At 43.1% G+C, this 12,658-nt stretch overlaps 1 protein-coding gene across 1 annotated transcript in view; it reads left to right on the top strand.

Annotated features, from left to right (window-relative positions):
• The window catches only part of CDHR3 (cadherin related family member 3), a 64,212-nt gene extending 53,976 nt beyond the window's left edge, over positions 1-10,236 (top strand). The window contains exons 15-19 of the mRNA XM_074827804.1: positions 2,163-2,344; positions 3,739-3,752; positions 5,256-5,287; positions 6,191-6,239; positions 9,008-10,236. Coding sequence (XP_074683905.1) covers positions 2,163-2,344; positions 3,739-3,752; positions 5,256-5,287; positions 6,191-6,239; positions 9,008-9,246 — 516 coding nt within the window. The 3' untranslated portion in view covers positions 9,247-10,236. The remainder of the gene's footprint in view (positions 1-2,162; positions 2,345-3,738; positions 3,753-5,255; positions 5,288-6,190; positions 6,240-9,007) is intronic.
• Positions 10,237-12,658: the final 2,422 nt, after the last annotated feature.

The raw sequence follows: 12,658 nt of genomic DNA, 5'->3' as shown, positions 1-12,658 counted from the left end.
GCACTTCTATGTGCTTCTTTAGGAGTGGACCACATTAATCTGTGGCTACCAAAGTTGAAATAGGCAAAAACAACAAGACGAAATCTTTATCACTTGGAAGGGGCTTTTTTCCACCCTTGAGGTCACCACCATGTAAAACTTCGAGCTGCCTGTCAGGAGCTGAAGCAGCTGTGCACAGCCCTCACTGTGTCGCTGAGGCTTCAGCAGGTTTCAGACAGCAGATCCAGAGCGGTGGGGTCTTTCCTGAGCTCCCTGACCACATGGTAGTCCATAGATGAGCTGGGGAAGCCTGCACAGCTCTTGGCAGCCAGGGTGGGATCTGGCCTTGCACAGCCTGTGGAGCTGTGGGCCTGTGTCCCAGCAACACAGTCTACTCCACGCAGCCATCCCAGACAAGCTCTGGCTCACCAGTTTCATTTTGGAGCTGATTTCCGTCAGGATGGTGCAGGACGTGAGGAGAGCTTGCTTTTGTCCTGCCTGCAGAAGTGGCACAGTCTGAGGGTACAGATCACTCTCTCCCCATCCTTGTGGCGGTCACAGCCTTCATCCCTTGCTGCACCATCTCTTCGTCATCCAGAGTCCATCCATTTTCTGCCTGCCTGCAGATGGCATTACCCTTTTCTCTCTTGCATTCAGGAATGAAAATATGGGTATGCCCGTGAAGGGGTAAAAGAGCTATTCACTGTAAAATGGTCTGGATCTTCTAGGGGCTACTGGTAGCTGAGCCAGAACCAGAGGATCCTGCAAACAGCACATGCAAGTCTGGATGCTTTGCTATGCTTAAATCCAAACTTGCAGACTGATTAATAACCCTGTTATTATCTAATGCTCTGTTGGGAAGGAATAAATGGTTTTTTCACAGCCTTCTTCTCCCCCTACTTGATGTGGAAATGAAAAGTTAAACTGAATAACAAAACTTATTCTGTATTTCTTTCCTGTGCTTTACCACAAATACAAACAGTCTAGACCACATACCACAGTGTTAAATCTGCCTCCCCAGAGATACCAGCCTTCCACTTTCAGTCTATTTTCCAGAAGAGCACTTCCATTACAGCAACTTCTTCCATCACTGCTCCTTATATGTGTTCAGTGCAGCAACTTGATGAATCAGATGTTGGAAGGCTGGTAGTGTAGAAAAGAAACTCTGTCATAAAAAGTCACTTGTGGCTTCAGTCCCAGTGAGGATGGAGTGGTGGTGGTGATCCTGAGATTATCTGATCGTTTCTCTAAGGATTGGATGTACCTTTTTTTGCAAAGCTAAATAGGTTATTTTAAAGATATCCTTAAACAGGAAAGAAATAGATACTCTACTAAATTTGATACACAATGTTATTACAAATGTCTTACAGAAAATTAAATGAAAACTTCAGTAGACAATCAAAACTAATAGTACCACACTAAGCAATGACCCAGGTAGAGCAAATGAGTAATTTCTGATCTGTGTGAGGGTAGTTTCATGACGGGACCTTAATGAATGAGTTGGTAGCACCAAGTGATGTGCCAACTCAGAGACATGTCTCCTGGCACTTGGGAAGATGTGGGAGATCGCAACTGCTCAGGAAGTGTGGTTTTCCCTTCTTGGAACAAGTCACAGGGAAAAAAAGGAGTTTCATTTATTTTTATACAATAACCCAATTCCTCGGGGTTCAACTCCTCTTACGAAGTGGGCTGAATGATCACTGCAGTGAAGATGACCTACTTCCAGTTTTGCCTTAGGTAACAAGAAACCATTATCTCAGTAATGGCAGTATTCCCTGAACTTGCTCACCCTCCAACAGTGCGCTTGCAGCTTCTCAGGCAACCAGAGGCTTTTACACCCCACCATGGCATGCTTGTTTTAATATAAGACATTGAAACATGATCTGGAACATTCTTTTTGCATTGTGGGTGGGCTTCATTTCACCTGCCTTTGGTTGCCCCAGGAGCTTGGTGGTCAATCTCAGTCATCTGAGCTGCCTTGGCAGTCAGCAGGTAGGTACCTGGAATGAATCACTGTCTCCAGCAGACACTATCTCCTTCTGCCCATCATCTGCAGAGCCCCAGGGCAAGCTTGGGCCAGGTGCTTCAAGTGCAGAAATTCAACCAGATGAAAGGTTCTGTTTGGTGTCAGTAACCTTATAAGTATGCAGCCTTGAGGAACTTTTCCTATCTTGTTTTAAAAGCCTGGCTTCACTGTTGTGACAAAAAGGGAAAACCTCTACTCTGAATCAGCATGGTACGTGCCGTTTGTCATCACCCTCGGCAGTTTGCTGCTCCTCGGACTGCTGGGCTACCTGGGGTTCCTGTTGGCGACGTGGGTCCGCACTCGCTGCCCTCCGGCAGGCAAAGCAGACAGCGTGTCTCTGTGAGTCCTCCCAAACACCATGCTTAGGAAATACCCAGCAGCACCCGGCAGTGACAGAGATAACTCAGGCCTTTCAACCGTAATGAAATTTACACTGTGAATATTTTATAGCAGTATGCCCTTTGCTGTAGTAAATGCTATTACCAGCTACAGTGATATTTGGTATTAACAATATGAAATCAAGGAAAAATATGCATGGCATTTTTTTTTTCATGGATTTACTAACATTAGCATTAGCTGAAGGTAATAGTAGAATTAACAGTTATGACCTCTAAAGGCAGCTATGCTCGTGAGGCGCGGTCAGAGTCTGTGCCTGACCGTGCTGACCAAAAATACAAACGATTTTGGTTTGCATTTGGCTCCCACTCCAAGGGAGCTCCCATCTAGGTAGTTACTGGATGCATTTTCCTCCCTCTCAGCTACAGATCCCAGAGTCCTTTCCAAACCTTGGTGGTCATGCCAAATTCTTTGTTCTGGCAAAACTTCTGCATATTTCCTGGAGTTTTACCCAAGCCTGTTGCAAGGCTCTGTCCCATAAAGCTTCGCGGTACCTCTAAGTGCTTGTGCTTGGCAAAAGCCACGGAAGCACCTGGGACCGGCTCTGGTTCATTGTGGGAAGAGGCAGAGATCCCTGCTGGCTGCCTGCTCAGCGCGCTGGAGCCAGACTGCCTCTAAATTGACTTTTTGCTTCACAAAACAAAGATAAGCAGCTCTTTAAGTGTACTGGGATTTAAAAAAAAGGATTTCTGTAAGTATTCTCAGGATTTGGACCTAAATTTATAAATTGTAGTAAATGTAAAGAGGTAATATATGACTGTGATTATAATTCAAATGGTGTGTGCAAGGAATTTAGCAATTTATGATAAAAATGACAAATGAATCTAGCAGCATAGAGCTTGGCTATTGTTATTATTATTTATTAATAGGGCAAGTGATTCATTGGGAGCCAGGCTCTCCCATTAAAAAGCAATTTCTATGTTTTCAAAAACATTTACAACCTTTCAAATATTTTAAAAGGTATTATCTGAGCACATCAGATCCAAAAAATTGACCTTCCTCCAAGGATGGAACGAGATGACAATATTTGAAAATACATTTTTCCAGAATATATAAAAACATCATGCTATCATCAATAAAACTTTATTTTTTTAATACCATCCCTTCTTGGAGAGGTGTTAGAGCAATGCTCAGGGCTGTTTTCCTATTTGAGACCAGCATTAAATGATGCACGCCTTCAGTGAAAGCAAAACCAGAAACCAAACAAATCAAGCAAATCTCAGAACTCAAGGAAGCACATCCTTCTTGCCAAATGAAAGAGAACAAAGCATGATATTTTTATGTAGGCAAAAGTATGACATTTGTTAACTACACTCTTAATCTTTTTTTCATTACAGGATAAATGCTCCAGGTATGTACCTCTTTTCTATATTTAATACTTCATAACAAGACCTTGTTTACGATTCCATGTAAAATTTGTAAATCCATTTCTAGACAAATAAATTTGACCCAGTACAAGAATACTGAGATTAAATAACCCTGGCTGATTATGGGAGGCCTGCCTAAGTGATTTCACGGTCCTTTTGGTCTTCAAACCTACTAACTACTAGGTAAAAACCAAATTCAGATTAGCTTGGTATTCTGGCATGGATGTTAAAGAGTTACTGTATTTTTCACATGCAATTCATATGCTGTCTGTTAAAAAATAATCCCATCCCTCTACCGCATCTTCAAGAGTCCTCTCCACTTTAATTCCCTGTTCTCCAGTCCCTTCATTTGCTCCCTTGACACCATTACTTCATGTACCCGAAGATTTATTTTAAAGTATTGGTGCTTTTAAAGGGGTTTGTATAACTTAGCAGGGGTATAAGTTGCACATTAAAAAAAAGTGTTTTTTTAAGCAGTCTTGTTCCTTTTAGTCCCATTAGCTTTCTGCTAGCAAGCATGGCTCATACAGGCTCAGTAAGACCCTGCTTTTATAACTCCCCCTCCTCAACCAGTATCTCCATCTTGCAAAAAACACATGACTAACAAAACCCAACAAAATTAGCTGTTCTCTTGGTTGCCCAATTTGAGACATTTCAGCATTGGCTGGTTTACAAAAAGTGGATGCTTGGTGCTTTCTGAAATACTGGTTCCCAAATGCTGGGCAGCAAAGGCCAGACAGAACAGGTTTTGCATCAGTGTTCACATTGAGACCCATCTGCAGCACTTCTGAGTATTGCACGCCTGGATGTAAAGCCCTTTGGTGGCCAGGCATACAGTTCTCCAAACAAAGGCCATTAAACAAATCAGCAAGGAGCAAGCAAGAAGAAATCATAGCAACTAGTTGGGTATCATCCACAAATCCATGCTGTCGAGATGCCCGTGGCACTGCTGCTGTATTTGTTTGCATGTGGGATGAGTTAATAGTGTGGTAAATTCACACATAACCAAACTGTTCTTCAATCTGAATTCTACTTGACTGGATCTGCAGCACTTCCCTGTTTTGTCTCCAGGCGCATGCTTAAGTGCACAAGCTTTGCAACTACAAACATGCATGGAAAAAAAATCTACATTTGTAGTGCAAATATCCCCAAAGGTGAATTTCTATATCTGTTCATCTTATTTAGAAAGGGAAATTTGTTAAAGAAACCATTGTTATTTAGTCATTACTGAAGAAATAAGACTTTTCAAGGCTAAACTTTTGATTAGTCATTGACAACTGTGGATTCTCACTCCAAAACACTATGAAGGAGTACGCTTTTCAAATAGTATAAGGGATCAGCCTTTAAAAAGAAATAAGGTTCATTTGAGATGTCTCAGAAGTTGAGCACCAAGAATGTCTATTTGTTTGAGGAAATCTTGGCTTTAGCAACTACAGTCACTGTCAGAAAAATCTGTTTCTTTACAATGCGCATTTTCCTTTCTGTAGAAAAGAAGAAACTGAAGAAAGAAGTGGTTGTAGTAAGTACTGCCAGCCTCAAAACACAACCCGGTTTTGCCCAGCCCCATCATGCAATATGATCATAGGACCCTTTCTATGAAAGGTGTTTGTTTTCCAAAGAGAACATAAAAATGATAGGCAAGGAAAAAAGGATTGCCCCCAAATGCAAAACACTTCAGTGCCCCAACTGGCCTCTGTATTTGCAGGCAACACGGGGTGTGGGGGGTGCTCACTCGCACTGTGTCCCCTTTGCTTCCAAGCGCCAAATTCTCTCGCCTCTCTGGCAGCCCTGGTGCATGGGAGGCCAGAGAAGCTGTGCCCAGAGCAGTGACAAGGAGACTTGCTGCAGTCGCAGGAGCAGGATGACAAGTGCTCCAGATTCACTGATGACAATGTTGCGCTGCTCAGACACCACTGACCTGTGCAGTTAACCCTGACCCGCCTGAGTGCAACCGGTAAGGTACACGAGTGTACCCACCTGTAAAGGGTGTGGTCTTGATAAGCTGTTTGCAGCAAAATGCCATATTTATTTCCACTGTAATAGATGTTTCTTTGCTCCTAGACTCTGGGGCTCCTTCCTTTTCATAGCCATGATAGCATAAAGGCTGCAAGGTACTTTCATTAGTGTACTCTCCCTCCCCAAGCTCTTCAGAGAGGGGATTCCCAAGCCTCCTGTGAGTGCAGGTGACCCTCTTGTGGTTACACACGTGGACTCAGACCTTATTAATTCTCCTTTGAACATCTAGTGACAACACCCTAAACCACAAATGGCTTTTGTTGCCAATTTTCATTAAACTCAGCCTACAGGAATGCAATATGCAGGTCATACAAATCTGCCTCCATCCATGTAGGTCATCGTTTCCAAGTCACTGCTCCTCCTTCTAATTCACAGGATTAATTTTACATTTTGTCTCTCTTCACAGACAATGACAAAGCTAAACACTGTCTTTGATGGAGAAGCCAGAGACCCAGGTAATAAAAAGCAATTAGCAGAGGATATGAATATTTGGCTGGAAACAAACTGGATTAGTTGATTTAAATATGGTTTGACATTTGCTTTTCATATTTCAGGTTTGCTGTTTCCAAGGAGAATGGAATATATATTACACAGATAGTGAAAATCAAGACAGTGCCCTAGTAACATTTCTAATGGTAGAATATACTTATGGCCCTTGAAATCACACATCCGATGGCCACACTCCTCTGCTAAACCTGAATGTATGGATCTGATATAGGAAGGTGGGAGGGGAGGAGGAATTTGCTGCAACCTTCCTGCTCTGGAGCTGTCATGGTTTCACCCTTCCCATGTCTGGGAAATGGCCAGCAGATTAATGTAGCAGCAGATGTACTGACTTCGTCTCTTAAACCTCTCCCTAGATGCAGGGCAGGTGGGTGAGTTACTTGTCCCTGCACAGACCTCTTCCCTTGCAGCAACAGTGCACTGCTACTGGTTATCTAAGGCTTGAGCATGGCTTGTTGGGGAGGAAATGGAAGACCATTTGCTTTTAGATACGGTTGTGGTGACATCAGCTACCAAGTGTGTCACCAGGCTCTAGCTATGCTAACTGAGCATATCTGATTAACCAGCTGTGAAAAGTGAAATTAAGGTGAAAGCTAGGAAAACTAGTATGACCCATGAAGTGTAGCGTTTATCCCCTTCCCCAAGTGATGGCCACTGTTCTCTGCAGCAGAGTTCATTACAGAAACATGACTTTTTTCTAAGAGTTGATCTGCCTTACTTCATTCCCCTGAACCACAGCCCCTGTCTGAGCCTCACACCGTGATGCTTGGCCTGGCATTAGGGTGCCCAGCCCTGCATCTAATGGCTGAGGGCCCCAGTATGGAGAGGGGGGGGCTGGTAAAATGTGGCAGTGAGTCAAAATAGGTCTTTAACAAATAGATCTGAAAATAGGTCCAAAACAATAGGTCTAAAAATTATCCAGAAGAAGGCAAGCTTGGATTCATCTAGCCAAATTTCCACCCAAGTGCCTGTACCTTGTGTTTCTTATTAGCTGGCTCGGAGCTGTCGGATGCTGTGAGCTAATGGGAAACACTAGGCATGGGGACTTCAGTAGAATTTGGGCAAACAAATGGGACCCTACTGTGCAATTAAGCCCATCCACAAGGCTGTTCAAAGCCGGTTTGGTCCAGGTCCAAGCCCACCTGCTATTTATAAAGAGATCTGGAGGGATGGGCTCCAAGTCCCTGCTTTTTCCCTGTGTAACTGCATTTGTAATATATGGATGTTCTCTAGGCTGCTACAAGAGCTGCTTCCCAGTGTTTTTGCAGGACAGCTGATGGCTCCCTTCCTCAGCAAACCTGACCACACCAGACTTAAGTATATCTGAGCCCATCCAAACTGCCCTCCAGAGCTGTAGTGTTTGTGTCATGCCTGACACAAACATTAAACTATAACACAGCTTTGTGGTATCAGCAGAGAAATGTGTGCTCCCCATACCTCCCCCCTCCCCTCCCCAGCTCATCCCAAACCCTAGAGGATCAAGTGTTGGTGGTTTGGAAATGAGATTTAATAATTCCCAGGACATCATCTGTTGATTATGATTAGGAGGGATAGTCAGGAGCTGCTTCCTGATCTGGGCTGTTTTAACATGCCCGCCTTGTAAGTAGTCAGAAAAAATAACATGTAAAGAGATCCAGTTTCATCTTTAATTGCTCAAATTGTGTTAATGTGTCAGAAACCATTAATTCTGATACAAACCGTAACACGTAGTAACATGTAACCACAGTTTCTTTCCAGCCTGTAATGGTCTTTTTTTTTTGTCTCATATTAATGATGTTTAATTACAAGAAGTGCCACTATAGCTCCTGTCTGTTTAGCAAGAGACAATGATTTAGACTGTGAGGCAAACACACTGGACACATGGCAATTTTTCCACCTATCTATAGATAGTAAATGAACTGAAGGAGAGGATACTTGCTTCAGTATGTACAAGTAGAAATTACCCATAAAATCTGAAGAGGGCCAGAAATCTTTCTAACAAGGAAAGGTATGCTAAACATAAACAAGGAAAGGTGTGCTAAACAACCCAAAATAAAAATATTTTATATATATGAAGGAAGTATGTACTTGCACAAACAGAAAATACATAGTATTTCACTGTATGAATGACAATGCGTACAGCAAGCCTGGAGGAAAGCATGCTGTGCAAATGGAGAAGCATTGCATATAGTCAAAACTCGGGGATTCCAGATCTCCAAATCCTGGGTCGACCAAGATGACCTGACATGGTATGGAAGACGTATATAGCATATTGTGCTCCTAGCAGGTTCTGCTACCTCAGGTAGCAGAAAAAATAGGCACAGACATATACAATGGCCTTGCTCAGCATGGCCAAAGGCAAAAGTTTTGGGAGAGTTAGTCCTAACAACCAAGGACTATGGATGTGTTTGTTGCACTGTTCCTGTTAACCTATGGTAGCTTAACTTGGGTAGAGGTATAGGATGATAAAAGAATCCTTTTTTTTTTTTTTTTTTTTTCAAATAGGAATGTTTTGAATATTCCTATTCCCTGAACTGCAGAGCCCAGGGCACCACGATGCCCAGGTCCCCACACTCGCGTGTGGAAATGAGGCTTTCCCTCTCGGGGCTACCTCCCCAACTCAGCTGATTTTTCAGATGCTTCATGTTTCTTGTTTCAACCCCAACCCGAGGAGAATTGTTATTTCTTAATCTGCTAAAGCAGGAATGAATTTAATTGGTTGTCTTTTCTCCCTTGCAAGTTACTGGCAAAATGTATGAATTCAATACATGGTCAGGGGCCCGGAGGTGGAAGAAGAGCAACGAGCCCCTTCAGTCAGTGCCCGCCATGCAGGTGATGTCCAGTGCCACAGATGATAGTGACCAAGGGACAGACAGAGCAGAAGCACCAAGCAAAAATGAGCCGTCAGAGAAGAGGAAAGAACCAACTGCAGAGACAAAACCAGCTGCCAAGCGCTCGGCCAGGGACAAGGTGGGCTGAGATTATGAAAGCAGAAAGAAGAGTCTGAGGACAGGGGGTTAACTTCATCAGCCCCCCCAAGGCAGATACTGACCTCCTCTCCCAAAATGAACACTGACTTGCCATTAATCCAGGCTTAAAGCAGAGTGCACGAGACTCCAAGGCTCCCCCCAAATGACCCACGCTCTGAACAGCCAAAGAATCAGATGTGATTTTCTCTCTATGTATCTCAGCTGCAAAACATGAGGTGGCCATTTCTGCATAAACTGGACCCAAAGGCAGGATGAAGCTCAATTTACCTTTAGTAGGTGCAGGTAAGAGTGGGAGAGAAGGGGAGGACATGAAAGGGGAGAAGAGGAAATGAAAGCAGAGTCATGGACAGAAGCATCCACTGGCCACTGCCCTCCGGGCGACAGCCACTGGCAGTTTCCTCCTGGAAGAGTTCTGCACCCCCAGACTGACACAGCCACATCCTCTGAGTGCCTTTGGGGAGGGCAGTGTACATGCAGACATGCTTTCTTACTGGTGCATGGGGTCTCCTGTCCCTGCTGAGCAGCAGAATAGGTGAAAAGCACATCAGGGTTGAAAAGTTTGCTGGTAAAAGCTAAAAATACTTTATTTTCATTCAGTGTTTTATTTCAGCCCTTCCTCACCCTCCCATCCTGCTGTAGAAAAGACCAAGGCTTGAAAGCAGTTTTGGAGTGGAGAAAACCCACAGCTTGTTATGGTATCTCAGGCTGTCATGTCAACACTTTCAGCTTATTTATCTTTTGTAACACTAGCAACATTCAATATCTTCACCTTTGGTATTTCCTCTGGCATATTTCATGTTTTACAGAATCAAGTGGAATACACTCAAAAGAATAATGACATGGGGTGAAATAATCTTTTCCAAGTGTGGGCATGTATAATGTAAGTGCTGACTAAGAACCTGATATAAAACAAGCAAATCCTACAAGTTTCTGAAAATTATTTTGATCTGGAGAAAATGAATTATAAATGATGACTTAATACTCCATGTCTTGGCTTCTCTTCTTTCCTGATTACAAAAATTTTTTTTGGCAGCAAGGGACTGATATCATGTGGCAAAAGAAAATACTCAGTTTAAGTTGAGCAGGGACAGTCAACGAAGATTTTATCCAATCTGTCACATACATTGTGTTTTGTCATACAACAGAGGACCTGGATGGGGAGGCCTAGGGTGGTTTCATGAAGGATCCTATGCTTTACAAAACCACCCATCACGGTGCTGCGACTCTTTGCTGTGCTGTAAAGGAGCGGCTTGGATCAGGAACAACTTCCCTTGCAAACACCAAACATCTTCAGTCAAATGCCATTTCATTGCGCAATCAGAAACCCAGCATGTCATGAACACCACAATGATAGAGATAGGAAAGAGTGATTTATACTCTCTGAGCATGTTATCAGTTTACTGTGTCTGCCGTGGTTGTCATAGTGTTGTTTGACCCTCTAGCACCAACAGGGCTAGCCACATGTTCAGAGCTCCAACCCACTATTGTTTGCATTCGTTTGCTGTAAATACAATATATGCAATTTCTATGCAGATGGTTTTCCAGTGACACAGAGAAATTCTGTGGTGACTGGTAGTACTGCTGTAACTTTGATCTTTCTATCACTCTGACACCAAGCTACCCACAGGCATGCCTGGCACCTACAAACGTTAAATCTTTGTTACCTGAAGAAGTTAACTGCATTGTGTTCACGACAAGAAGACACACAGGCTTTTGTATTTATTTTCCTGGGCATTTCTCTAGGGCAGCCGCTCTGTTTCCTCAATTCCTCTCCTACTTTTGTGATTAAGAGATAATTACCTTTTTTTAAGGGGAGGCAAAAACAGGCTGTGGTTTCAGTCAGGAAGCCTGGGAAGAGATGAATGAAGACTCATCTTTCTTTACTACTGTTCCTGCTGCTGAACTGCATAAACTTCTTTCCTTCCTTCTCGGGAAAAAGAACCCCAACAGCAGCATAACACAGTATCACAGCACGCTCTGAACATCCATGTATGCAAACACATTGCCACGGCCAACATTGCTGGTGCCGTAGTCTCCCACAGCTGGCCAACAGCTGGGTGAAAAGCAACTATCCTCATCATGATGCTCACATACTCTAAACTCAGAACAACTGACAGCTCTACAAAGAGGCACCATGGATCTAAGAGCTGCCAGATCTAAGAGTTAACACTGCCCAGGATGCTTCCATCCAATTGAGGTGAGTTTAACTGGTGTACTCAGCCTTTTGGGGGGCAGATTCAGACAAGATAAAGCATCTTGTGAGTCCCATGCAACATGCTGCATGGGGAAACAAGTGTGCTGACCATAAAGAACAGCTACGTCCTTCCTTACTCACACTGTTGCTTCAATATGTGCAATGCTGATCTCCAGCTTCAACTAATTCTTCATCCTGATCTTCACTGTAAGATCTTACTTTGGCCATGCACAAAACTACTTTCCTTGCTCGGGACCTACAAAATCAAGGAACAACATGGCTTTATTGGAGCATCAGCTTTATGCAAAAGCAGCACAATTTTCCTATCAGCTGCCCTACTACTATTGACTTTCCTCCCTGTGAAGGAATCAAGAATAAATTCAGGTCTCACTGATCTGAAGCACAGCCATTCATTTCTTTGCCCTGTCTTTGGTAGAGCAAAAGCGGAGAAGGTAGAACTGACTGACCTAGATGTACACTTATTGCATATTGTATGGAACAATATATGAAAAGATACTTTGAATATATGTAAAAGAAACATACATTGTTTCATAAAATACAGATTATATTTCTTAACACTGTGCAGTACAGCTTTAAATGTTAGAAACCTCATCTAATTGCTAAACCAGCTTTTGTGCTTTTTTCACTCAGAAGTGTCTATGAGAACACAGATTCAGTGTTGAAAACTGCCACTAGATGGACTGAGAGCAAGGATTAAGTGTAGGCTCTAGACAATAAAAGCATTTAATGATTGGAACAATTAGCTAAGACTGTGAGGCCTTTCCATCATTTGAAGACTTCAGAAGTCAAGAATGGCTGCTGTGTGCTGCAGAGGGTCAGACTAGATGATGGAAACAGCTTCTCTAGTCTTCAACAGCTCTGTAAGTCTCTGTGCATATAGTTACAAGGTGTGAACTTTGGTGCCATTTATTTTAGAGTGATGACACCAATAAGCTGAGACTAGAAGAGGAAGAAAGGCGCTTGGTGGTTCAAGCAGAGTGGCTGGGGGCAACAGTTCCTGACCTCCAGCTGCCTGTTACACATTACGTGTTAATTTTACCCAAAGTCTACAAAAATCAGTGTGAGTTCTGCCACAGCTTTTGATTGCTGTCTCTCTACCTATTACACATCTCTGAAGTGCTTTGAGACCTTTGGATTAACACTGCTCTGAAAGTTTCAAGAGCGATTACGAAAGAGCACAGATCAC

The sequence above is a fragment of the Strix aluco genome, chromosome 5 (assembly GCF_031877795.1).
Source record: "Strix aluco isolate bStrAlu1 chromosome 5, bStrAlu1.hap1, whole genome shotgun sequence".
Lineage (NCBI taxonomy): Eukaryota > Metazoa > Chordata > Aves > Strigiformes > Strigidae > Strix > Strix aluco.
Note: the sequence above shows the minus strand (reverse complement) of the source record. Positions and strands in the feature narration are given on the sequence as shown.